Raw genomic sequence first — 26763 nt, forward strand, 5'->3', positions numbered from 1 at the left:
TATTTTGACTGTTATATAAAATAAGATATTGATGAGAATTATTTTGTCTATCCTCAAAACTAAGTGTTGTTCAGAACCTTGCAGTATTTTGTGTGAAATATTAATTCAGTATGAAGGTAAAATACTGTCAATTTATTTTTATGGATAGCTTTTTGTGCATTTGAGGAAAAATGTACGTTTGAGGTTATTTTATTTCGTAGTTTTGCCAAAGTCTGCACACAAGAGTAGAATATAATGTACATCTTTGAACATTAAAATTCACATGATTTACCGGTACCCACAAAACCAAGAAAAGGGTATCCCTTGACTAATAAATAATCCACAGTTTATTTGGTTTTACTGTTGAAAATAGTATGGACATAATTAAGGCTAACATAATTTCATCTGATGGTAGCTGGGTATATAGTCAGGGAAAAAAGAGCAACAGAAACTGCTAAACTGAAGCATTTACATATAAAGGTTAATGCATATTTTATAATGTGTGAGGCTTAAGGATAAATCTGAAAATGCATCACACTGTATAGCTGACTTGTATACATCCTGAAACCAAAGGAGTAGGTCCGGTAAGGACTGATTTTGGCCTCAAATTTCAGGTTTATCTGACGAAAGATGTTGACCACTTTTTAATCACTTAAGTGTCTATTTAATTTGATTCAATTAATTTATGTGAAAGATTTTAAGTAATTTACTCATTAAAATTGCTCCCATTCAAGCTCATATATGAAAAATCTACCAAATATGCCGAAAATGTCACTTTTAAGATGGTTTTTGTCAAAAATGAAAGTGGCCGCATACGTGTTATGTTATGTGTTATATATGTTATGTATTATCATCAAATACAACTTGCATTTAAATATTTTGGATGAACAGGAATGCAGCCACTTTCGTTTTACACGGAAACCGTCTAAAATTTAACCAAAATGCTAGAATTGTGAAGATTTCAGTAATTTAGCATGACTTAATGGTGCTAGTACTCGATATATGAACATAGTATTATCAAAAACAGCCCATATTTATGTAGCAGAAGCATTCTACTGTCCAATAAATAATGAAAAGTATACATTTTAACAATTTTGTAAAACTGCTATATTTTGGGGCCAAAAAGGGGTCTTACTGGACCAACTCCTTTCAGAAATCCTTGTATTGTAGTTCCTGAGAAAAATGTGACGAAAATTTTCAACTTGGTTATCATCATGTGTTAAATAATACAAGTGTTCGGTAAACAGGAAGTTGTCGAGTGATGAATCTGAAAAGACATCAAACGGTATAGCAGACTTATATAAACCCTGAGACCAAATTTCAGAAATCCTTATATTGTAGTTCCTGAGAAAAATGCAATGAAAAATATTCATTGCACGGACTGATGGACAGACAGAGGTAAAACAGTATAACCCCCCCCCCCCCCCTTTTTTTCAAAGCGGGGGGTAATAATACACAAAACTTTTACTTATCTCCCTTTTTAATACTTTAGCTTCAATAGATTAATAAAAAATTAAACAAAAAGAAAAATTGTTCAACAGATTTTAATAATCAACAAAATGTAATTAACATTTAGTATTCTTAATAGTAAAGTCTAACATTGGTCATAAGCCCAGTACTTACTTTATTACTGAACACACAGCATAAAATAAACAGTATTTACAATGGGACTTAACATAGACCTAGTCATTAGTACAGTATATAGTTGATAACTGAACTTGCACCATAATAAACAGTAATTACACTGCAGTAGTAAACTTTAGGTTCATAATTGTAAAAATCTCCTTTCTTCGGCCAAGTGAAGACGCACCTTCACAATAAAGTAGGATGGCATAATTGACATTTGACATTTCAATTGAGACATTTCAACGCATTTTTATCATGTGACCCTCTGTCGTTTAGCTGGCTGTTGGAGATTGTGTTCACTCTTATCACAATCCTGACTTTCTACTATATCTCGAATTCCACCCATCTGTAACAAGAAAAAATACTTTTATGCAATAACAAACATTTTTTTATCTCTGAGAATTAGATTTTCCTTGCAAATAAAATTAAATTTTCAAATTTTATAAGATCCCCATAATCCTTAAAAATAATGAAAACATGTTGAACTGAGAGCTTTTGTTTATTAATGAATGGCTTAGTTTTTGGTAAATATGAATTTGATCAGCGATGGAAGTGAAAACGCATCACACAGTATAACATGCAAACATACTGACATGAAGCTTAATACTAAATTTCAGAAACCCTTGATTTGCTGTCCCTGAGTACAACACCAATTTTGTTTGTCAGAAAGATGAACAGAAACACGAACACATAAACAAGTATACACCTCTCCTTTGAAGCCTAATAAAAATAATATACAAAATCATGAAGCCACTAATGATTTATTTACCAGCACAAATAAACGAAGATTGTATAAAATTCACAAATATATTTTTCTTCTTCAAAAAAATTAAGTTGAAGGATTCAACCGATAACCTCCTTTCAGACTTACTGTGACTTGGTAAGGAACTGTAGACTCTTTTTTAAATGGAGATTTATACAACCAAGCATATCTTTGTTGGCCTTCCCAGTATAAAATGACTCTCACTGTACTGGCATGTCCCCAACTTTCTCCTAGAGCAGGTACTAACTGTGAACTCTCTCCATGTTTTACTTTTGTAGTCATTTGGTTAGTTAGTACAACCTACAATAATAATAATGGTGACTTATCTCCCCTTTTCTAAAGGTGTCCTGTTGTAATCATATAGGTGTTGCTGATATTGATATCAATAGGAGCCTCCCATTATTTTTCATTTTAAACATCTGGAGTCTTCCACTGTAAATCTTCTCTTCAAGAAATGTTTTACTCTGACAGTCTTTCAGTAGCAAATCTTTAAATATTAATTTCTATGCAATTTTAAACGATTACAAATGTATCTCAAAATTCTCTCTTTTTTTCATTTTAAAAGTTGGAAATTGTTATTAACAAAATGAATGAATACTGGATTCTTATAGGTACTATTTTTTTTTATTTATCAAGTTTAATTTTTTTTGTTTTGGTTAACTCCTTCATTTATTATTTGTTCTGTTTCAATGCATATTTCAAGAATTTCTTAACCATTGATAATTTAACTGTAATAGTAAGATACTTGATATAAGTCAAAATGTCTCTTAATAGGTTTTTTCTTGAATGACAATGTATAGAGATCTATGGAAACAAATAAATTTCAAATCGATGAAATTTCACATTTCTTAAGTAAAGGCCAGGTTATGGTTACATTGTTTTAATCTGGCCGTAGATCATTTTCAATCTTTTGACACTACCAACATCCTGGCAATTGCACACTACCAACATCCTGGCAATTGCATACTACCAACATCCTGGCAATTGCATACATTATGCTCTTACTTTGAAAGGCTGCCTGATATGCAGAAAAGAGACAAATCTTACTTGGAAAGGCTGTCAGCTATGCAGATGTTGGTCGTTGGATTGACTACAAAGGAGCTCAATAACAATTTCATTCCTCCCACATGAAAGTACAACATTAATCAAATACTTACAGCTATTTTATATTCTGTTGCCAGTTTAATAAAGCTCTGTGCCATTGATGTTAACAGTCTTGTTCTCAATGAAAAATCATCAAAGTCATGTCTGAAGTGGAAAGCTATACTGTCTACTACAACCAGCTTAACCTGTACATAATGGACAGATAATCACTAAATTAATACTTTGTCAAACAATTATAATTATTGTGTATATAATTGGCAATATTTTTGCATTTTTTTTTTACTTAATATTCACTCAATATTGAAACCTTCACAAGTTCATATCTATTCTGGGTTTTTTATTTTTTTTATTTGAGAATTTGGTTATGATGGTAGACCTTTGATGGTGTCTATAAAGGGATTCCTGATTTTTTTCCTGACATATGATGATCCTGTGTTTACTACTAACTATAATCCTTTTAAATAAAACTGTAGAAAGAGAAAACAAACCTTAGGATGATCCTTGATAAAATCTGGTAGAAGATGAACTGTAGCTAACAACTCCACATAGTCATGACATCTGTAGTAATGTATCCTGGATAATACTTTCTCTGTTGTAAACTCTGACATACTGGATTTAGTTTCTGAAAAATAACAGTTTTAACATTTTTTTCAACTGTACTCTTAATAATTATGAAAAAATGTTTGTTTGTTTACTTATTAAAAGAGTAAAGTTCTAGAGCTATCAAAATATTGGCCTTTTTTGTGTATATACATGTATGTCTTTAAGTGCTGGCACCTTACTGAAGTACATGATGTTAATTTATGGTGACATCAACATTCATTTAAGATTTATTCCACCTCCATAAGCATTTGTTTGGAGAAATAGCCAAAGAAAACTTCTATTTATCAACAACAAATTATTTCGTTTCTACCTTGTCTCAATTTTTTTAGGTTTAAATTTTAGCCAATTTTGTACAATACTTTGAAAAAGAATTAAGTCTGTGTGTACCAATCTTCATAATGGGGTAGCAAAAATATCATTGACCTAATGACTTTCCAACAACCTGTGAAAATTGGAATCCTTCAATTTGGTAATTAATTTAACATTCTATATATTGAAAACGCAAAAACTGCGAGGTTTTCATTATTGCGAATTGACTGGGTTAATATCACAATAGTTAGAACTCACATTTTGATATCAGGTACATTTATATGTTTGCAGATTTTCTTGAAGATGGATATAAAATCTTGTATTTTATTTCCATTCTTCAAAAATCGCAATAATAAAGGATGGCAGTAATTTTCCGAATTTACAGTAGTCTGTAGTCTAAACTGACCTTCATCTGATTCCATCTGAGAAATTTGTTGACAATGTTGTATGGTTGCCGTGGTGATATCTACTAATCTCTCCACAATAAAACTCCCCTCTGTATCAATGTACACCACTTCACCATCCAAACCTCCAAAACATTCTGGTATCTGTACATCTACTGCTAACTGCATGCTGGAAGGACATACAAAAATACAACCAGGTGCTCTGCAGGGCGCAGCTTTATACGACCCCAGTGGTCGAACCCTGAACAGTTGGGGCAAATTTGGTCACAATATTCAAGCTTGATACCGTCTGAACTTTGATTGTGATCAAATTTTTGACATAATATAGGTTTTTGCCACAAAATTAATGTGGTTCAAGATCTAACGCATCTATTGCACAATACTGTGCAATTCAATATTTCTTATTGAAACTTTTCAAAATTTGAAATTTGAAAAATGTTGAAAAAAAAAAAATCCCTTAAAAAAATGGTAAACTGAGACCCCCCCCCCCCCCAATTTATTGAAACCCCCCCTTGGAGCAATAACCCTTAAACTCAATCTCATGCTTTCCTTTGTAATATTGAACCTTGTAGTACAATTTCAGAGAGATCCATACACTTAAACACAAGTTATTGTCATGATTGTTTGGAAACTAGAAACATGCTTCTTTTTGGCCCTTAATTCCTACATATTTTGGGCAATTAACCCAAAACTTAATCCCCAGCCTCCCCTTTGTTATATGGCACATTGTGGTACAATTTCAGAGAGATCCATGCAATTACACACAAGGTATTGTCTGGAAACTAGAAAAATGCTTGTTTTGGCCCCTTTTTGGCCCTTAATTCCTAAACTTTGGCCCCATAACCCCTTAAATGAATCCAAACCTTCTACTTGTGATTTAAAACATTGCAGTATACTTTCAGAGCAATTGAAATACTGGTAAACAAGTTATTATCCTGAAACTAGAAAAATGCTTGTTTTGGCCCCTTTTGGGCCCCTAATTCCTAAACGGTTCGGACCATCATCCCCAAAATAAATCCCAACCTTCCTTTTGTGGTATTGAACCTTCTGAAGAAATTTCATTAAGATCTATTCAGTTAAACTAAAGTTATTTTCCGGAATCCAAAGTGTTTGGACGATGACGACGCAGACGACGACAACATACCAATATACGAACCCAAAATTTTTTTGGGGTCGTATAAAAACTACAGAAGTTAAATTATGACATAACAAGAGGCTGTCAAAATAATAGCAAACCAGGTTTTCACAATATTTATTTGTGTCATTGTATAGGTAAGGCCACACCAAATTAATTAATAGTTCTTTGAGATTTTACCCAAAAAAAATGGGGCGAGCGAGCGAAATTTAAATTTATATTTTTAAATTCTTCGCCTCAAATTTTGAAGAAATATGGAGCGAGCGATATTTTTTTTCTCTCAATTTTTATATCTTTTACCTAAAAGAAGCAACTGAATTTTCAACTCACTTAATTGAAAGGGGACATAATTTGATATAATTAAATTATCTCCCTTTTTATATGTATTTCAACTTTCTGCATTCTTTTTCATTTTGTTTTGTTGTTTATATAATTAACACTGCACAAATATACACTTTTGAACATATTTTTTTATGCATGAACTTTATATGGCTATCTGCTTTTAATATGCACTGCTTTCATCTGTAGTATATGCACCTTCTGGTCCTTAGACACCCTCTGTAGTATGCTAGCTAGCTTCTTGTAACATAACTGCATGGTGTGTGTTTTGTGTTTATGCATATGGATCACTAACCAGTCAATCCAAGCACAGTGGAAACTGGGGGTTCTAGCTAGTGCTACTTTACAATTAAATATCAGAAAATAAATTACACCAAAACATACCAACATGGAAATACCTACATAACCTACATTTATAAGCCTATGTTATAACTAAGATTTCAACCAGATGCATCATGGAGTCTATAATCCTGCAATAGAAATGCATTTTTTTTTTCATTTACAAAACATCCTGTGTTAAACAAGTTAACTTTCAATTTCACCCATCTTTAAAAATGGTATAAAATATCAAATTTTATCATTTTGTCAGTACCTTGTATTATTATAAAAAGGTACATATAAAAATGGAACAATATGGGGTATTTTAAAGTTTGAGAACTGCACAACATCCACCAGGAAAAATAACAAATGCAGAGGTCTCCACATGGCCGTCAACAACTGTTTTGGTGTCTTATCTTTTCATATCAAAAGAAATGTATCAATGAAATATCAGTAGGGGTATTTACAGGGCCAACAAAAGGCTTAATTTCTACTCCATGTACAACAATTTCAAACATTTATTTGCCCTGTAGCATCCAATTTGATCTTGGAATATGCAACCAAACTAATCACATATAGACAACCACTACAAATGACAATCTGTGCCTGGTTTGATCTCAAATAATTAGTTGTTCTCCAGTTTTTCTATTTTTTTCCATGGTCCATGGTGTTTGGTAACATGAATCAATTCAGCATATCATCTATAGGCCTGATTAAACAAAATCTATGTGTTAATAATTTTATGTATTCATTAAACTGTTCGACTTACTTATTTGTATGGTTTTAAGATCTTTTAATATTAATAATCTCACTTTGTGCATCGCAGGGCCGTAACTACATGGAGGCAAATGCCTCATGTTGGAAATTTGAAGAAAAAAAAATTGAAACAAAAGCTTGTCTTCATATCAAATTGTTTTCACGGCGAGTGTCTTGCAAGAAGCAAGTTCTCTTCACTCTCTGATGTCGCCCCTGCATGTTTTTCGTGATCTATGTTTCTAATTTACTTTTAGTTTTCAGTGTTGATGGTCTATTGTTTGTAGTTATGTGTCTTATCTGTACCCGGGTTTGTCTTTTGTTCATTTATTGTCCTACTTTATGACTATAGTCTAAGTGTTGATTTTCTTTTGTAAATCTAGTAATTTTGTTTAAAACTTGAGTTTTCTTATACTGAAGGACCTTTTGTCTAATTGAAAAAACTACATTCAATTGTAAGAATATTTGAAATTAGATCTACGATGACGGGTGAACGGTTGTGTGGTTTTTGGCAATGTTGCATGTCCACCGATGTCCAGACACTGTGCGAGAAAATATTTTAAGAAGATACGATGCTACTGGACACAGAAAAATTGGTCGTTTCTTCATGGAGAATTGAATTTAATATTAAAGAATACAAAACTGGCTCTCTTTTTTGTAGATAAAACTAGTTAGCTGACATGGGTTAAATTAAAGTGAGACCACCAATCTCGCCTTATCAAATCATTTGAAAAAAACAACAATGTATTGCCATATATGACCTTTTACATTGAAGCGCTTGCAATTAAGTCGTGTTCAGACCCTTTAATACAAAATAAAGGAATATGGAGTAAACGTGCACGGGACTTAATCGCACACAAAGTCAATACATAGAAAAAATACAAATTATCTATGATCAGGGTTTTTATCCCTGTTCTTCATCTTGATAGTCGCTGGCCTGAGGGTCTTCAGCAATGAAAGAATCATTAATACTATAAAACAAAGTCAAGATGGTCCCTAATGTCGACTTAAGCGGTACTTAAAGTATAATACTGCACTGTCACTGTATCTAAATTCAGTCATAAAAAAATTTCTCCAAAGTCTAAACACAATACAAGACAAGAACAGACAGATCTGGTATTAAAATGATTATGAGAATTACGATTTTTGCTTTATCCTACATATCGGTCTTTTGATGTTGTCCCTTAAACCTAAAAGTTTTTATTTACAATGAATCTATATATTTTGCTTTGAGACAAGAATATTGTCGAAAAAATAGCTAAAAATTAATTGCGTTTTAGAGTGAGAAAGAGTCCGGGAAACGGTCAGAATGCACGATTTTGCGTCATTTTTTTCAGAGCTTCTGGGGGCCTTGAGCGGCCTCCAGACCCTTCGCCTCGCTTCGCTCGGCGAATATATTTTGCCTCACTTTTAAAAGAAGCTAGTTACGGCCCTGCATCGCTACATCGTTCAATGGCTTCTTGATATAGTTCCCTGAATGTCCGACATTTTGTTTGTGTTGCCGTATTTTTTAATATGTATGCCTTGTTGTTATTTTTGTCTGAATGTTTCACCACAGAAACAATCAGCACGTTTTCCATCTTTGCAACTTTTTTGATCAGAATCAAAAATATGCTTGACAAATGACAAACACTGCATATTTTCAAACGCTTAATTGATAAAGATTTTTTTTTAATACCGGAATCGAGTTCGTCGAAAATGCGGATTTATTTTCGACGTGCGGGAATTTTATTTTTATTTTTATTTTTTGGTTTTGGCAGGTGAGGTGCGGGAAATTTATTTTTATTTTTTTATTTTAATTTCGGCAATTTAGGTGCGGGTTTTCCAAAGAACTACTAATTAATTTGGTGTGGCCTAATGAAGGGCCATAACTCCTGAAGGTCAAAAGTGAAAATCATCAGTATCAACCTTGATCTCAATTTTGTAATCAGTTACAACACATTAAAATTTGATATCTGTTTTGTTGAATGGTTCACAAGTTCTTGCACTGAAATGACATAATGTGCTATTTTTTTAAGGAATCAAGAACCGTAACTCCTGAACTATAAAAGTGAAATGTTCAATTTTGTCATTATTAACAACATATTAAATTTTGTGAAGCATGTTTGTTATTCAGTTAGTAAATGGTTTTATTATTACTCAGTGTCTAGGTCTAGAAAGTACTTGAATAAAACTAAGCCTACATTTATATACAACATAAACTAAAACTTATTTTGTTTTGAAGATATTTCCCATCTATAGTTACCACATTTGTGTCTTTCCTATCCCAGGAGCACCACAGAACTCTGTAATCTTACACAGTGGTACTCCCCCACCTAACATGGCATCAATCTGCTCTGAGAATGTGACGATAGGTGGTAGTGTCTGCTCCTGTTGTAAGATATCAAATGCTGATTTTACTGTAGACTTCTTTGTAGTGTCATCGTTAACAAGTTTTATGATTTCCAAACATTCCTCCAAGCCTATGCCAGTTTCTACAAATAAAAAAGTCATTTTAGGCAAAGTTAAATATTCATTGCATAAAGAATAATCTTCAAGTCAATTATAAAATTGTTCCCTTCTTTTTAAATAACATTAATTTCAAGAGGACCAATTGTAATAGCAAATTAATTGAACATAATATTTTAAAGTTAGAGGTTTAAATATTCACAAATAAACATATTAATTACTTCAGTAATTGACTTTCAAACTGATGAGTTTTATAGACAAATTGTGCATCTGTCGTACAAAATAAGCCTGTGATCAGTTTCCCTAACAATATTACGATTAAAGTTAATCGTAAAGTCATGAACAAATCAGTAACTGATCAGTCACTGGTATCTATGATTTTTTTTAACAGCAGATAACATTTCTTTCAAAAGTAAAAATCTTATCTGGAATATACTAACATGACATAATTTTTCTAAGATTTTTCTTGTTTGAAGATTTTTAATGCACTCCTAGATTTGATCTGAGGCACTGCTAGGGGGTCTCATTGGGGGGTTCTGATCCCGGATCCCGCTTACTGTTTTGTCAGATTCCCGTATCTTGCTTACACTATGTGCGCAAGCAATTTTCATTTTTTTTTGAATTTCCAGTGTCCCGCTAGACTTCATTTCCAGTTTTCACGGCACAATAATTTTCACGAGTCACGCTTACAAAAAATCGGCAATCCCGTGTCACACTTAATTCCCAATGAGACCCACCTGCTATCACTGCATTACCTTTTGACAGACCAGAAGGCTTGATGTCTTTAAGATCTTCTACTGTTATAACTACATTACCTTTAGACAGACCAGAAGGCTTGATGTCTTTAAGATCTTCTACTGTTAAAAATCCTGCAGCACACAACTTTGTCTTATGTACAGGAGCTATGGGAAAGGTGCTCAAAGTTCTCTGGGACTGCATTTCTTATTACTGGAAATAAATATGAATATGTACTTGTGGACTCATTATTATTTGTGGGATACCAATTTTTGTAGATTTTGTGGTTGAAATTTTATTGAAGTACCCTTTTTTATGTAAGGTTCAAAATGTGCAGATTTCGGAAAAACCTGACAATTTCAAATATCCAGGAAAAAATAATGTTTTTTCAATCCATGAAAAATTGGTATCCACAAAATAAAATGAATCCAAAGTAACTAAATTTTTCAAGTGGAGATAAACTGAAAAGAGATTGATAATGCGAAAAAAAAATGTTTACGAAAATAGTGTAGGGTCACCAGATAAAAAAAAAATGCACACATTAATTTCTGGATAAAAAGTAAAGCAGTTTACAACTCTAAATGTGAAAATCAGGGAATTCCAACTTTATCTGTTTTTAGTTGTCCAAAACAGCCCAATAAAATTTTAATAAACTTCATGAAGGTATTCTCAGAAACCACAACTTTTTGAATTTTTCAAACAATCAAGTGTCATAAATCTGGATCTTTCACTGGGCAGGTGCACTGGACTCCAATCTTAATTGACTAGGATTGCAAGTTTTCCTACCAAAGGTTGGTTGTTTTCTCCAGGAACTCTTGCCTCTTCCACCAATAAAAACTGACCACCACAAAACAAAAGTGTTGAAAGTGGCACTAAACACCAATTGATCAATTAATTAATCATTTCCTGTACCGATTTTTATTGATTTTATTTACTGTATCTTTTGCTTTTTAACTGATAAAGCAAGAGTTTCATTTAACATACATATATGCCAGGAGTGCATGATACAGTTACACACATCTTTTGCATCTTTTTTTTTTAAATTTACATCAATAAAGTGAATATTTTAAGGCTAGAATAATGGTCATGTACAAAGATTTGCATGATGATAATTCCAAGGTATGTTGACTGGTAAACTAATCAATTTTTAGACTTTTTACACATTGTGAATTGGATGAAGAGTTGTATTATTGGCACTGATATACCACATCTTCTTATATCTATGCAAGAAATTTAGGTCTTTGCATGTTGCACATGCAGTCTGCATAACAGTTGTTGTTGAAGATAGTATGCTGATTTTTAGATGTCTTTTGTGTTAATGAGCTGCTGTCTCATTGTCATATCAGCCAAATATTTTCAAATCAACCAAAACAGAATGATCATGATGATATTTCCCAAAAAATTCCCAAGATATTACTTTAGCTAAACCATAAGTAAACTGATATGTCAACAGGAGACATGCTTGTATATTTTTGTGTGAGGCAGACACTGGTCAGGCTGATCCACACAAAGCAGATAGACTAGTTGACAGGGCTCTTATTTATTAATAGCCTGTGGTTTCTATTGGTGATACAAAGCCATTTGACTAGTTGACGGGGACCATATCTAAGTGGTTTCTTTAAGCAGCAATCCTCTATCAAAGAAATCCAGATGAATTACTACTTCTAATATATGCCTCTGCTGTTCAACAGTTTGGGATTGACTGTTGGTTTGTTATTTTAAGTACATTTGTAATGTATACTGTAAATTCAGAAATCATTGCTAGGTATTTATAAATGTGAATAATGCAACTTGGTGAGTATCCCAATAATAAGAACCATGCAGCATTATGATATCTGATACACATATCTGTATGCAGTTTTTCCTGAAATTGCTATAATAATTTATCTTAAATTTGGGTTGGTTCTATCAAATTTGCATTTATAAATGCTGACAATAATTTCTGAATTAACAGTATTCTATTTTGTGTCTGTAACTCAAAATGATACCTTTTTGTGAAGCAGTTGTTCTTTACTGAAGTCATTGGGCAGTATAAAGCATAAAAGAAGCATTTTAAAACGATCAACAAAAACATAACTTTATATCCATCAGTATAACATTTGTATAATAACAAATAACATTATAACAAATAACATTATAACAAATAACATTATAACAAATAACATCATTTTTAACAAATAAGGTAATTTCTTTACCAGTAACCAATAAACAAAAAGTGCATAAAAAATTGAGAACTCCCCAAAATTTAAAAAAAAAAAAACGGATCAAAACATAAATATAAAATACATGAATAAAACTCATTGTTGCTATGTCACAGGTTGCTTAATAATAAAATAACATGAATGTTAAAAAAAAATTGTAATTTTATAGCAAATACTACATTGCAGTACTCATATATGGGAACTTTGGTAAAAATGGGAAGTATCGATAGATTGACCACATTCTGAGCATTTTTTTGCGAAAGTCTATTTTGAGCTATGACAGGAACAAATACACAACTTTCATACTAGATACCTTATAAATACTTAAAAATAAAACTCAAGTTTGATTGAAATTGGTCCAGCAGTTTCAAAAATCTTTTTTTTTTTCTTTTTTATAAAGTTTACAAAAAAGATGGATGCCAGTTGAAGAGATAGGATTATTATAAGCTATCTTTATTGTTTTATTACACATATATTAACAGTAATTACAGGAATGTAATGAGTATTTATTGTAATCTATTCCAATTTAAAAATTTCAGAATAGTACCAAATTTTCTATGTGCAATAGAGCATTACATTTGGATTTGTCAACAGACCAAGATGTCCTACTTTTATGGCCATCGTTATGTTAGTATCTTACAATCTACATTTAGTTTAATGACATCTGATGAACATGATGAAGCATACTGTAGCACTAATGGCACCCATATAGTATAAAACAAAACATGCAAAAACTAAGGTTAAATTTGCATAACTTTAGGGTCTGACAAGAGATCAAGATGTCCTTTTAATAAGCACATCCGCATTTAAAGTTTAAAAAGAATTCTTAGAGTGATAAAAACCACAATAGAGATCTAGCGCAAGTTTAATAAAACAGTGTTTAAATTCATGACACAAAATTTTTCATTAGCTTGACAAAACATAAGGAAAAGTGTTATTGCTGTTCTTCATTTTAAAGTTTAGGTTCTCATTAAGGCAAGATCATGAGTCCTAGATCGGAAAATGTTGTATCCACTTAGCAAACATTTCATTATATAGCAAAAGCTAAACAATTAATCTCAATATTATGTCATGGTCTTGTTCTATATTGTCATGGAAACTGAATGATAAATTAAACAGCAATAAAATGTCTTCTTCTCACTGCTAAAAATGTCCCAGAACATTACTGAGAACCGTGAAGTTATATTGAAGGTTTCAGAGCAAAATCTTATACACTATCATGTTTATTGTGATTATATACATTTTGTAATAGCCTCCCTTTGCTGGTTATTTACAATGCTACTATCACTAATAGTGCAGTAAAAAATACAGATGTTCAGTAACTCTGACAGGTAAACTAATATCAACAAAGAAATCTTAAAAACACTACAATAATTTGCCTGACAATCTGAAAATAAAGTAAGAACAACATACATTTAAACAACCATGGAAACTGTGTATTCCTCTATACCAGAATTACTGGTAGTGTACTGTTTATTGAAACTGGTGTACTGGGAATTGGAATATTGAAATAGCCAACTTGAAGGCAGACAACAAACACAACATTTCACTTCCAGTTTGGTTGTCTAATTTACTCAATTTTAATGATATAAGGAAGATTACCAATGTTGGAAGAGTCCTAATGACAATAATAAGGACTTTTCCATGATATTCAGTCGGAATATTTTTTGAAACAAACTATTTCATCAGTCATTTTAGTTAAAATTTTATCCATTTCAAATGAAATTAGGCTAAATATGATGGGTGGTATTTGGGGACAATTTTTCAACTAAAAAGTTTAGATCAACATACATGACATGTATAAAAGGTTTAGATTTTTTTTAAAATAGCATATATGGTCATGGGTTGAAAAACCTTTAAATAATAGCAACTAGTACCTCAGATTGGGCAAGATGATCTAAAAACCTCAAACCAGTGCCTTATTTAAATTATTTTGTTTAGATATTTAAGTGTAAAAAGTTTTATATCACTAAAAACTTGTTAAAACTATAATAATACTGAATCCCATCAACATGATCAACTTATTAATTTATGTACTCTGGTGATACTCATCATGATAGAGTTACACTTATTAATTATTCCATCATTTAAACAATTTTCAATAAAAAAATCCTAAGAGTATATAACACTGCAGTACTTCAACTTGTCGATTCATTTATCACCCTCAGAGATCAATTTCACATGAAAAGCTTTATTCGGTACACGTTCATTTCCTTTTCCAAAATTTCTGAATTTATGATCTTTTGGGCTGATCATTGTCACTAACAACAGTTTTGTTTGACTTTTATTGAAGCTATGAAACCCAATAACCTCACTCTTATCATCCTTATAAACAAGTGGTTCAGTAAATGCCAGATGAACACACTTCTTCTTTGGATGCATAACTTGGATACCATCCTCCATCACCATGAACAGGTTACCATGGTGATCGATTGTCACAGCACTCAAACCATATGGGCTATATGACATGCTTTCTGTGCCATCTTCTTTTGAAACATATAGTGTGCTATTGAACAATCCCCAAAATGTGTTGTTAGGCTGTGCAATGAAGGAATCAAATTGCAAGCCGAAATCCAATTCCTGAACACAGCAACCAAGAACATCAAACACAGATAAGCACATTTTTTCTGCATTTTCTTGAGTATATAGAAAAATCCTTTTGCTGTGAGAACCTAATATCACTTTATTAATGTAAGACATTTTGTAAGAAGTATAACCATAATTGATAAGATTTATAGACCCTATTTTTTTCATTTTTGCTTTGCTTGCAAATAACATTTCCCTATTCAAGATTTTCTGATAGACAATTACTACTCTATCTGAATTCTGAATAGATGATATACCGTATATCTTAGCATCATCATACATGATTCTATCAAGTGAAAAGAAACGGTACTGCTGCAAATATTTCATGTGTTCATCATATTTAACAAGCTGTAAGACTGTTTTGTACTTTCCATTGATAACCAATCCTAGTATGCCGGCCACCAGTATATAATTATCATCTGTAACTGTGGCACATTGTACATTTAAATCCATATCATCTACTCTTTCATTTTCTGCAAGGAAGTCTTTAGGATCGATCCATTTTTCTTTTTCTAATGTAAGATTTGGAAAATCTTTGCTTTCAGTTCTAGATAAGCTCTCATCATTATCAATCAAGCTTTCTACACTTAAGGGATTAGTAACTTTTTCATAGTTGACAGACAAGTATCCTAATGATTTAATACCCTCTATTTCATGACTGGCTTCATGCAATTCAATATTAACTTTTGAATTCGGTGGTATTTTCTGCAGCTTTTTCACTCTTTCTTTTAGTTTTTCTGACTGATTTTGAACAAATGAGTATATCTGACTTTCAGAACCATTGGCGGTTACAAACTCTAAGGCAGTATGATCAGCTTGTACTTCCTTCTCCATATTCATCAATTCTTGTTTCTCCTTTTCTGACTCTTCTTCTCCATCTTTATCCACAGTTGCTAGTTCACTCAACAAATCTTTTTCTAAATCATCTATATGCTGAATAAACTTGGACTTGATATTGGATACTGCCTTCTTTATTTTCTTTATTTGATTTTTTAACTCTTCTTTCGACACCCTTCTTTCCTCAATAATTTTGTGACTGACTTTTGCCATTTCTTTCAAATCATGGCCTAATTTTTTGAGCCAATCAGATTGCTTGATTCCCTTTGCTGCCCTGTTTAGATGACAGACATTTTTACAAGACTTATGACTTGTTTGGAAGCATTGACGACAACAGATCACATCATGATCTTTGCAGACAACATCTTGCTGTAGGTCGTGATGCCATTTGCAATTAGATGTGGACAACATTTCATAATATTCAGGGGATATTTGTTCCGTCATGTCTACAACATGATGGCTTCCAGTAAGTGTAATTGCTTGGTGATCCTCCAAACATTTACTACACAGACCCTCTTCACAATCACTGCACCAACTTGTGGACTTGGATTCCACATCCCTTCTGCTGCATGGATTACAATGCATCATAAAATCTTCCACTGCCTGAAACACCAAGTTTATTTTTTTATTGACATCTGGTATTATAGTAATTTTGCAAGTTGGTTTTGGACATTTCTTAAGGTCATAGGTAATTATAAATGAGACATCAGTTTAGAAGGTTGTCTGCAACACCCCAAAGGTCACAGATGAGATTTGACCATTTTGGAGCCACACTGATAGAACTATTACATTTCAATTTTGGACTGTAAATCATAAAGGTTTGCTATATATTGTGTAAAATTCTCTTCCTCTATTATATTATCTGAGTATGCAAGTGGTTTTCTAAAGAATAAGTTACATTGGGGTCGACTGAAGGTCCATCAGCGTAAACAACTTCATCAAACAATTGGTCCTTCTTTGGCATAATGATGATATAAGCATTATGATATAGGAAGTTCAAAACCTATATACTGGAAGTCATAGTGCCCACAGTTACTTTCTTACGGCCACTAAGTTCCTGAACTATGTATGAAGATCCAAGATTTTGTTAAAGGGGGGCCCTGACAAGCCAATGTTTGGAATGATACTTGTAACAAATAGACTCAATGCATTTTATTATATATGTAGCTCCATAAGGACCCTCCCCCTTAAAGAAAAAAAAATATGCCTCTGCCTAGTCCCACATATATATGAACTGATGAGGAAAGGTAACAACCCACCACCAAAGTCTTTATTATTGTACAGCCTAGGTGGTCGAGTGTGTCAGGCATAGTGCAAGGCGATTTGGTGCCACGATATCCTCAGTAGCATGAGTTCAAGTCCAAACCAGGGAAAACAAACTTTGGAATCGCAAATTTATAGATTTAACATTACCATGATTGCTGGGCTGATATTTAGTCAAATTATATACCGAATGTGTTTTCAGCCTTGTATCACCACCACTGGTGATCTGATGGATAAAATCTGCCATCGAGTTGTCACCAGTTCAGATGTACTTAAATATATTATAAATATTAACCCAACAATGTCAGATCTGTAAATTTGCTGATGCAAATTTTTGTACTTCCCTGGCCGTGATTCAATCTCATGTTACCAAGATATTGTGGCACAAAATCACCTTGCACTATGCCCTATGAGCTAGATCACTTGACCACCTAGCCTCTACAATAATAAAGCCTTCGGTGGCCTTGGGTTACCTTTCCTCGCCAGTTTTAATCTAGCATTGTAACACAGTACATGATATATAAGGCATGAAGATGGAGTTTTTAAAGATCAGCTGAATTATCTATCGTAGAGGATATTACAAATTAATGTTAGATGCAGTCACAGCAATGATCATATTATAAGTACGTCTAAACCAGTTACAACTCTGTGACAGTTTTTATCCATTGGATCGCCAGTGATGGTGATACAAGGCTGAAAACATATTCTGTTATTAAAATTGTTTAAATAACAGCCCAACAATGTTAAATCTGTAAATTTGTGGAAGCAAAATTTTTTTCCTTCCCTGGCCAGGATTTGAACTCATGCTCATGATGCTACTGAGATATCTTGGCACCAAAATGTCTTGCACTATGCCTGACGTACTAGACCAATCCACCACCTACATGACCTAGGCTCCACAATAATAAAGCTTTCTGTGGCTGGGTGCTACCTTTCCTCGACAGTTTTTGTCTAGCGTTATAACACTATACATTATATGACATGCAGATGGAATTTTCACAGATCAGCTGAATTATCTTCAAACATTAAAGGGATTATATTTGTTAGTCTAAAACCAATATTTTACCTTTTGGAATGTTGGACTGTTTTAAAAAATCTTCATACTTCTTTTTTCTGTAATCATACCTTTTACATCTGAAATATATATTTATATAAATATCATAGAATATTTTTGAAAGAAGTACAAATAAGACTGCATAGTCATGATAGTTGGAATGAAGTAAAAAAAAATTTAATATAATAATAATTGTTACACATGATATAATTAAACATAATAGGAACAAACAAAACTGTATGCCGATGCTTGTTAAAAATATGTCCTGTGTCTGAATCTTGATATCAAGTTAAACAGTAGGTATTATCAACACTAAGGGACGACATCAAAAGATCGATGTAGGATAAAAAACTTAAATCAAATAGTTTGGGGGTGGGGGGGTCAACATTGCTGCAAGTTTTGTTAATCCAAAATCGATTTTACTTATATCCCTATTGGTCAATCAATTTTTCACAAATTAAGTTAAGAGGGGGGGTGTGGGGGTCAGTAAAAAAACTATGTGAATTAAGTTTTTTATCCTTCATTGAACTTTTGATGTCTTCCCTAACTATTACAAATAAGATAGCACATTTTCAATAGAATGTACTGTGCCGTGCACAACACTATCTATACAAAATACATTGTGCCACTCAAAATATTATAACAGAATAAACATAGAACTTATTAAAAATTTCAAGCACAAGAAATTATGCAAATTCCATAATTTAAAATAATTCAGATCAAGAGTTGAAATAAAAGTCTGTTAAAAATTTCTCTGACACACATCCCTCCTTCAACTTGGAATGGTTGCAACTCAAGACTCTTACTTATTTCGAACTGCTTTTGAGAGTTTCTTGTAGATTTTATATAATTTTAATTGACTGCATTAGTGTTAAACTGTATTGTATATTTTAGGGTATATGCATTAATCATTTATAAAAAAAACAACTATATTTTTTTTTTTTTTACAAAAAAATCATATGACCTGGCGGTAAAATAATGACCCGTTCAGGATGGTTTAGTGGGAACCATCAATTATTTTTCCATGGCCCAATAAATGTGATCTAATTTTCCAAGCTGCATTTAAATAATTGCATATATAGTTTTACATTCAGAGATTTAGAATTAAATACGCACAGATCTATACGTTGGACATGATAAAACAAAATGAAATTTGTCCTCCAAAACATTCATATTGCAACATATACAAATTATATTTTCTCTTTGAGTATTTAGATAACGACCAACTTCAACATTTAATCTAAGTGTGCCGCTACACAATTTTTTTAATATAGTTACATTACAATGAAAATCTAAGTACATTTCAAAACCAAAGACTAGTTTATATCGTTTATAAATACAAAGTTTGTTACAATCTTCTAAAGCTAAAGATTACACTGACTTATTAAAACAGACTATTGTGACCGTTATGTTAATTAATCTTAATTACAAAAGGAACGGTTTGATATGTCACCTGACTTTGAGCATGTTGAGTGTTACCTTAACGCAAAAATGGACAGATTCATGCTGTGGTATTCACTTATCAGATCATCTATATATTCAAGAAGGTACGGGTGCTATTTCATTAACTATCTTAGGCAATGATCTAAGGTCATAAAAATAAAAGTCAATCAACACCTAGGCCATATATGGTATCATAAAGTTTTACCTTAAACTATTAATCTCACTAGACGACAGTTAGACACAATTAATATACCCTTAATAATGATAATCATGTTCTGACAGTTAGGTACCATTAAAATATATGTTCAAAATGCTAGCCCTGATTGCATGCGTGTATACCGACCGTGCAAGGGCTGTATAGACAGTCAAGGTCGTTAAACACTTCCATTTGTTGATGCATGTATTAAATTTACATAAAGTTTATTTTGCTTAATTCAAATGCATCAGATATTGACAATTTTTAAAGGAGGGGGATCTGGGTAGTTTAGCATTTTATTTTGACATATTGTGAAGCATAAAAAATATTGCATACAGAATATCTAATTAATTTCAATAAGATTTAATAAGATCTTAAATAAACAGAATAAAAGATACTTTATATCTTTTTGTTGTATCTTCAGAAAGTAAATTTTCACACATACATGTATATATAGTTTGGCATTTAAATACATACTTTTAATGAACAGTTCTGTCGTATATCTATTTTTGGGTCAGAAAATTCACGCTACTAGGTCATGTAGGTAGAAAAATGATACTAAATGTGAAAAAAATATTGTTATATTATTACAATTACTGTAGAAAAAAGACCCCCCCCCCCCCTAGAAAAAAACAACTATTGTCGTCTTGTTGAAAACAAGGAGATCTTTAAGATTTATGAATGAAATAACTGCCTACTTGGATCTTTTAAAATACATCCTTCTTTTTGACAAGTTTCGCGAAAGCGATACTTGGCGATCCCAGATTCCTTCGTCAGCATTTAGGTTCAGTCTAGATCTGTGGTTAAAGTTTTGTTTTACATTAAAGTCGTTGTCAAACATAATGGAATTTCAGGAAATTGGGACAGAAGCTTCTTTATGTCCAAAATACATTATCCAGGGCAAAATTTTGCAAATATTAATTTTCATTTTTGCGTACATGTATTTAACTACTAGATGGACTTCGTTTTTCCTGAACAGTTAATTTCATGTTTTGTCTGAGGTTAAAGTTTTTCATGCAGTCATCAATAACCCGGCGTTTTGTTTTATCGTCCAGTTGCAAGTTAAATGCATACCCATGCAGGTCAAGATCATGATAATGATATACAAATGTATGAATGTTGGAACTGTTTTTTCTACATAGTCATTGCGGTGGACTATTCACCTGTTTGTTCAAAATGCAAGTCAGAGTAAAGACATTGTATATATCTTATGAGGGTGTGGCTTTAAGTTTAATTCCATATGACGACCTGTAGCTGTTTGATTTTATGGGAACTTATTTTATTATGGGTTGAACATATATACTGTTCCAAGGTTTAATGATCAGACTATTTAAACAATATTGAAAACATAGCATTTATGGAGCCATGGTTATTTTTTATTGAATACATCGCATAATATCATTCATGCTATCGACTTTGTGTTATGACCAGCAACAACTTTTCAAAAAGCTCCGTTTTAATTTACATGACAATCATATGACTTAAATTGTTTATCAATATTCTCCCGAAACAAGCTTAAAAGAATAAATTATGTAGTGTCACTGTTGTATGATATACTGTTTTGGCAATTAATGCCTGTTGCCATTACGCGTCACCAGCAAGTTTCTGGAAATTATTTTCAATCGCCAAAGATGATATGTCTGCACATTAACTTCCTCAAAGTTCTTATCAGCTTCCAGGGACTTTAAAAATTTCGTTTTGGTTATTTACAAGCCATAATTTTCAAGTTTCCTTCAAATTTCTTTCCCAATTTTCTCCCGTAATTTTCAAACACTGGGTCTCGAAATTTTTCACAATATTCTTTATTTTACTTTATTAAACATAAATATAAACAAACAAAAAACAGATGACACTCAACCACTTCACAGGTAAACGGGAAAGCGGCGGGTGTCCTAATAAACATCGAATATTAATGGCCATTGGGTTGTACCATATTTGACTTTGCCCCCAGTTAACCAAATCTCACATATTCTCACATGAATTTTAATTAAACGCTTGACCCACTCAGAATTCTAGGTCGCGAACAAGCTTTCCCTGAACTAGAGTATTAACAGGATTTAACCCTTTTCACAAGTGAGGCGATTTTTTAAAAAGTGGGGCGAGTTAGTAAACCAGTTTGGGGCGATTTTTATAAAAGTGGGGCGAGTTTGTGAAGAAGTGGGACGATAAGGTGTGGGGTGTTTTGCCAGTGGGTTGATTTGTCCTGCTTCCGTCAGTGATATATATATTGTATGCCTGAATTAATTTCTATATATAACCCCTTGATACCCTTGTCAGGTGGTAGCAGTGTACAATGTAGGGGGTATGTTAAATTCTGGACAGTCTTTTTCATTAAATCATTTATTTCTTCAAAATTATATGGCCTTATATTCTTTTCCTTTATACATAATGGTCGCTCATTATAGACAGTCCGAGCTGTCGACTGATTGACTGTTGCAGTTGTCTCCAGTCCATAGAAGGTTGTTTTTTTATGTAGAAGGTGGTTGCCTTTGGTCCGATATGTCTTGCACCACTGAGGGCTACTGACACTCGGCCCTCGGGTGACATTAAAACCTGAAAAATGTGTGATTATGTTGATCATTGGGCAAGTAAGCATGTATTCTGTACTCATGATATTTTTTTGACAATTTCGGAATGCAAATTGTCAAAAAATATGATTATCACAAGGATCTTAAGGCTTCGAATCCACAGCTAGGGGCGAGTGTGAAGTGGGGCTTCTTTACCCGACTTCCACGAAGATCATCCTCCACACAACTGCACAAAGTATATAAATATAAAATTGAAACAACAAAAACATTAGCTAAAATCGAAATGTGGATATAAACTGCACAACAACAAAGTGTTTAAGGTATTTTTCTTACATACGTATATGCTGTTTACGTCCACAGTATTTATTTTTGGTCAAAAATTCTGGTCCACTGAACGAATTTCCCGCTTTTAGGTACGTCATCAAAACTAGTGCCCCAAAAGGTCTCACTAATTAGCGACAACAAGCGTCAAGAAGCGACAACAAGAATTATTTTAGCGACAACAAGCGACAAGAAGACTATTTAGCGACAAGAAAACATTTTTTTTTATTAGATATAAAGAAATTTGTATTTAATGTTTTTTTTTAAATATATGAGCAGATATGTCTAATTAAAATGTTTTATTATATAGATAGACGAAGAAAGGAAACATTTGTGAGGAAGAAAGAGATTGTGAAGTTTATATAAGTATATTGGTAGATGAAGAAATTAAATATTTGTGAAGAAGAAAGAGATTGAGCTTCTTTTTTTTTAATTTTTAAATATGAAGAATATGTATAAGATAATGTATGTATCTGTTTTCATCAAAGTCAAAGTATGAATAAACGAATGGAGATATATAATTATGGAACGGGCATAATGGAATATAATATTTTGATTCATTTGCTTAATACTATGCTCTAAGTGTACTCTTGTTATGTCAATTCGATGCTTTATTTGTAGAACTCTCAGCCACGCTTTGCCATCTTTATTATTTAAGCGTGTTTCCAGACCCCACGACGAGGACGTGGTCAGTCTACATTAGGGTCCATATAATTTTTTTTTTTTTTTTTTTTTTTTTTTTTTTTTTATACATTTTGTACATGGTGGTCCCATTTTGATAAGCCGTAGATTTTTACCACTAAGGTTCACTGTATTTTTGCCCTTTTTGAAGTTGTAGTTTTAGCACTTTTAATACGTTTCCGTTGGCAAGGTTTACGTGCACATGCACTTGTTTTGGGGATTGTCAGCCCACCATCTGTTGAAGTGGTAGACTCTGGGATTGCGTTTAACTTTCTCCCATGAGTCAAGAATTTTTGCAATGCAAAAGCCTTTTCTTTTTCCGATTTAATCTGCCATAGAGCTTTTGTGCATTGAAAATGGCTTACTGAGGAGCTGAGCTCAAAGTCTCCATGTCCATAAAGTGCGCCATTGACAAGACTTTCTTGCAACTTTATTTCTTTGTGAATTTTATTAATTAACTCTGGAAGTTTCTCAGGCTTCCAATCTTGATTTAGTTTCAAGATGTGATTGATTGATTCACAATTATTGTTTTTCCATTGCAATGGAATTCTCGACTCTGTTTTTCGAGCATTGTACACGTAATCCCTTATAGTAGGAATAACTTTTTGCGTAAGATATGGACCAACGAGGTCTTCATATTTTCTTTCAATATCAGTAACCTTAGTGGAAAAATCTACCGTCGTATCTGCTTCTATCAGACCGTTATCCCCAAATAGGTCTGATAAAATTTGTTTTGCGTTCTTGTCATTTACGCCAACCTTTGTTCTCAAATGCCTTGTAACATTTTCACTCAAGTGCCTTGTGCACAATGTGAGTTCAGATGTTGGAAAACTGTCTTTGATCAAGGCCGTAGCTACCATTGAGGCAAGTGAGGCAATTGCCTCACTAAAATTTCGACACTGATTATTTTTTTTTATACATATATATAAATATAATAGTCATTTGTTGTTCTGTCTCAACCTTAATTTCTATAACTTGTCATCATTAGTTTTAAACTATTCTTCCTGGATATAACTAAGCATCTCAACGGGTGATGTTTCTCGATTACATTAACCTATAGTAACGATAATCATCATGGATCTTGAGTTAAAAACAGGCTGTTGCAGAAAAAGGAAAAGCGACACTGAAGGTAAAGAAGGAACAATTCTAGTAAACTATTTTTTTCAACAGAGTCTGAGTATAGCATATAACTTCATTAGAACAATCAAAAAACGATAAGTAGACTGACAAATACAGTACTGGTCTTCGGAAGGTGGCAGTCCTGTCTGCGTTTTCATTTCTCCGTTTCACCAACTTTTGATAAATCAAGTACTGGGCATCGCAAGGGGGCAGTCCTGTCTGCGTATTCATTTCACGAACTTTAAACTTTCTCTTTACAGATAAATGAAATATAAATAAATTATGAAACATGAATGCATGGATTTGTTTTTATCCATGTTTCTTTAACCTTAAAAATTGAAAGAATATTCCATATTCCAATTTGATATTATTGAGGAATGGTAGAACCTTTAACACAGGATTTTGTCTTTACTTATTCGGGACTACGGAATTTCGTTTCTTTATATTCGGGGTTTCGGAATCGGACACCCCCAAACCCTAACCCCTAAATTTATAGATTCTGGAACTAAAATACCACCAACTATTTCCAGAAATAATTTGAAATTACGGAACTACATGTACAAACGTCAAAAAATCCATTCCAATTCTCCTGTACCCATATATACTTGTTCTTGTTAAAATGTATTTTTGATTGAGTTAAGCCATTTCAATTGGTAATTCATAGTGTGTAATTTTATGTTGTAGTGAGAAAAATAAGAATATTTATTTTTCAAACCAAGGGCCCTTGATTGGCAGCATGACATGAATACACACAAAGCAACACATTGATTTTTTCAACAACAAAAAAACAACATTTTTTTTTACATTGAAATGAAATATTGAAAGTTCAAATAGATGCCATCATGATAGAGCTACATATATTTCTTCATTTAATATAGCTCATGTACATTTAAATTTGGGCAGGACTAGAACCACAAAACCATTGCATAATCATCGTCATTACTTGCACTAATTTACATCCAGACATTTAATAATATATATAGTTCCACAAAAATTTAAGGACAGACAAATTTTCATTACTAAATAATCAAACAAATCTGCCTTATTTGAGAGATATGAAAAATAAGGACAAATTAATATCAATTATGTTGCTGCTTACAGTTTATCTCAATCTATAATAATATTCTAGATAATAACCAAAAACTGAAAAATTTCCTTAAAATTACTAATTCAGGGGCAGCAACCCAACAAAGACTAATCTGATTCGTCTGATAATTTCAGGACAGATAGATGTTAACCTGATGAACATGTTTATCCATTGTAAAATTTGCTCTTAATGCTTTAGTTTCTGAGATATAAGCCCAAAACTGCATTTTACCCTATGTTCTATTTTGAGCCATGTCGGCAATGTTGATTGGCAGACGGGGTCATCGGACACATTTTTTAAACTAGATACCATAATGATGATTGTGGCCAAGATTGGTTTCATTTGGCCCAGTAGTTTCAGAGGAGAAGGTTTTTGTAAAACTTAACAGATGAGGATGTCGGACGCCAGACGCCAAGTGATGAGAAAATCTCACTTGACCCTTCAAGCCAGGTGAGCTAAAAATCATGTATCTAAACCAAAAATATCAATCAGTACACATCCAACATTCAATGGATTAAGTGTAAAGACGTCAACAACAGTGACTGTCAGGGGAAAACATGACCTTGTGCAATGCCTAAAATAAGTAAAAATGTAAAAGAAAATCATTGATGGATATTTTAAATGTTTTTTTCTGCACCAGATACTGCATTCAATTTTGGTTCAACAGGGTTTTAGAAAAACGTTTTGAAAAAATGTGAGCATCCCTGTAGATGATAAATTCTAAATAATGACATTTGATTTATTGAAGCAGCTCATACTGGCACTTTGATATAAATGATCATAAAATTAATTCCTTTTGTGTAGGCAATACATTTTGTAGTTTGTATTGATTATAAATCACTTTTTGCAGTCAATGACTACCTATACAAAAAAGATTGGATATTAAAAGTTCAAATTAACAGCATATATATAAATTTGCTTAATTATCATG

The 26763-nt window shown here is 32.6% G+C and overlaps 1 protein-coding gene across 2 annotated transcripts; it reads right to left on the reverse strand.

Moving 5' to 3' along the window:
• Positions 1–1505: 1505 nt before the first annotated feature.
• LOC139527058 (DNA repair protein RAD51 homolog 3-like) lies at positions 1506–23055 on the reverse strand. 2 transcript variants are annotated; one of them, XM_071322317.1, is made up of 9 exons: positions 22958–23055; positions 18470–18537; positions 10597–10729; positions 9579–9807; positions 4791–4957; positions 3961–4094; positions 3526–3657; positions 2477–2668; positions 1506–1951 (listed from the first exon to the last, which is right to left on the reverse strand). In XM_071322317.1, the coding sequence occupies exons 3-9, from the start codon at positions 10718–10720 to the stop codon at positions 1859–1861; spliced, it is 1071 nt and encodes a 356-aa protein (XP_071178418.1). In that variant the 5' UTR covers positions 10721–10729; positions 18470–18537; positions 22958–23055; the 3' UTR covers positions 1506–1858. The 2 variants fall into 2 exon arrangements, with proteins under 2 accessions (XP_071178418.1, XP_071178419.1); XM_071322318.1 differs by having other exon boundaries at positions 22962–23052.
• Positions 23056–26763: the final 3708 nt, after the last annotated feature.

The sequence above is a fragment of the Mytilus edulis genome, chromosome 6, assembly GCF_963676685.1.
Source record: "Mytilus edulis chromosome 6, xbMytEdul2.2, whole genome shotgun sequence".
NCBI lineage: Eukaryota > Metazoa > Mollusca > Bivalvia > Mytilida > Mytilidae > Mytilus > Mytilus edulis.

What these genes read in the sequence shown, in the direction of transcription:
- LOC139527058 (XM_071322317.1), bottom strand. Translation starts at nt 10,720, where the DNA reads ATGCAGTCCCAGAGAACTTTGAGCACCTTTCCCATAGCTCCTGTACAT. An exon ending in GCCTTCTGGTCTGTCTAAAG is followed by an intron (nt 9,808 to 10,596) that starts GTAATGTAGTTA and finishes TTTTATTTGTAG; the next exon opens with AAACTGGCATAGGCTTGGAG. An exon ending in TTATCAAGGATCATCCTAAG is followed by an intron (nt 3,658 to 3,960) that starts GTTTGTTTTCTC and finishes CATTATGTACAG; the next exon opens with GTTAAGCTGGTTGTAGTAGA.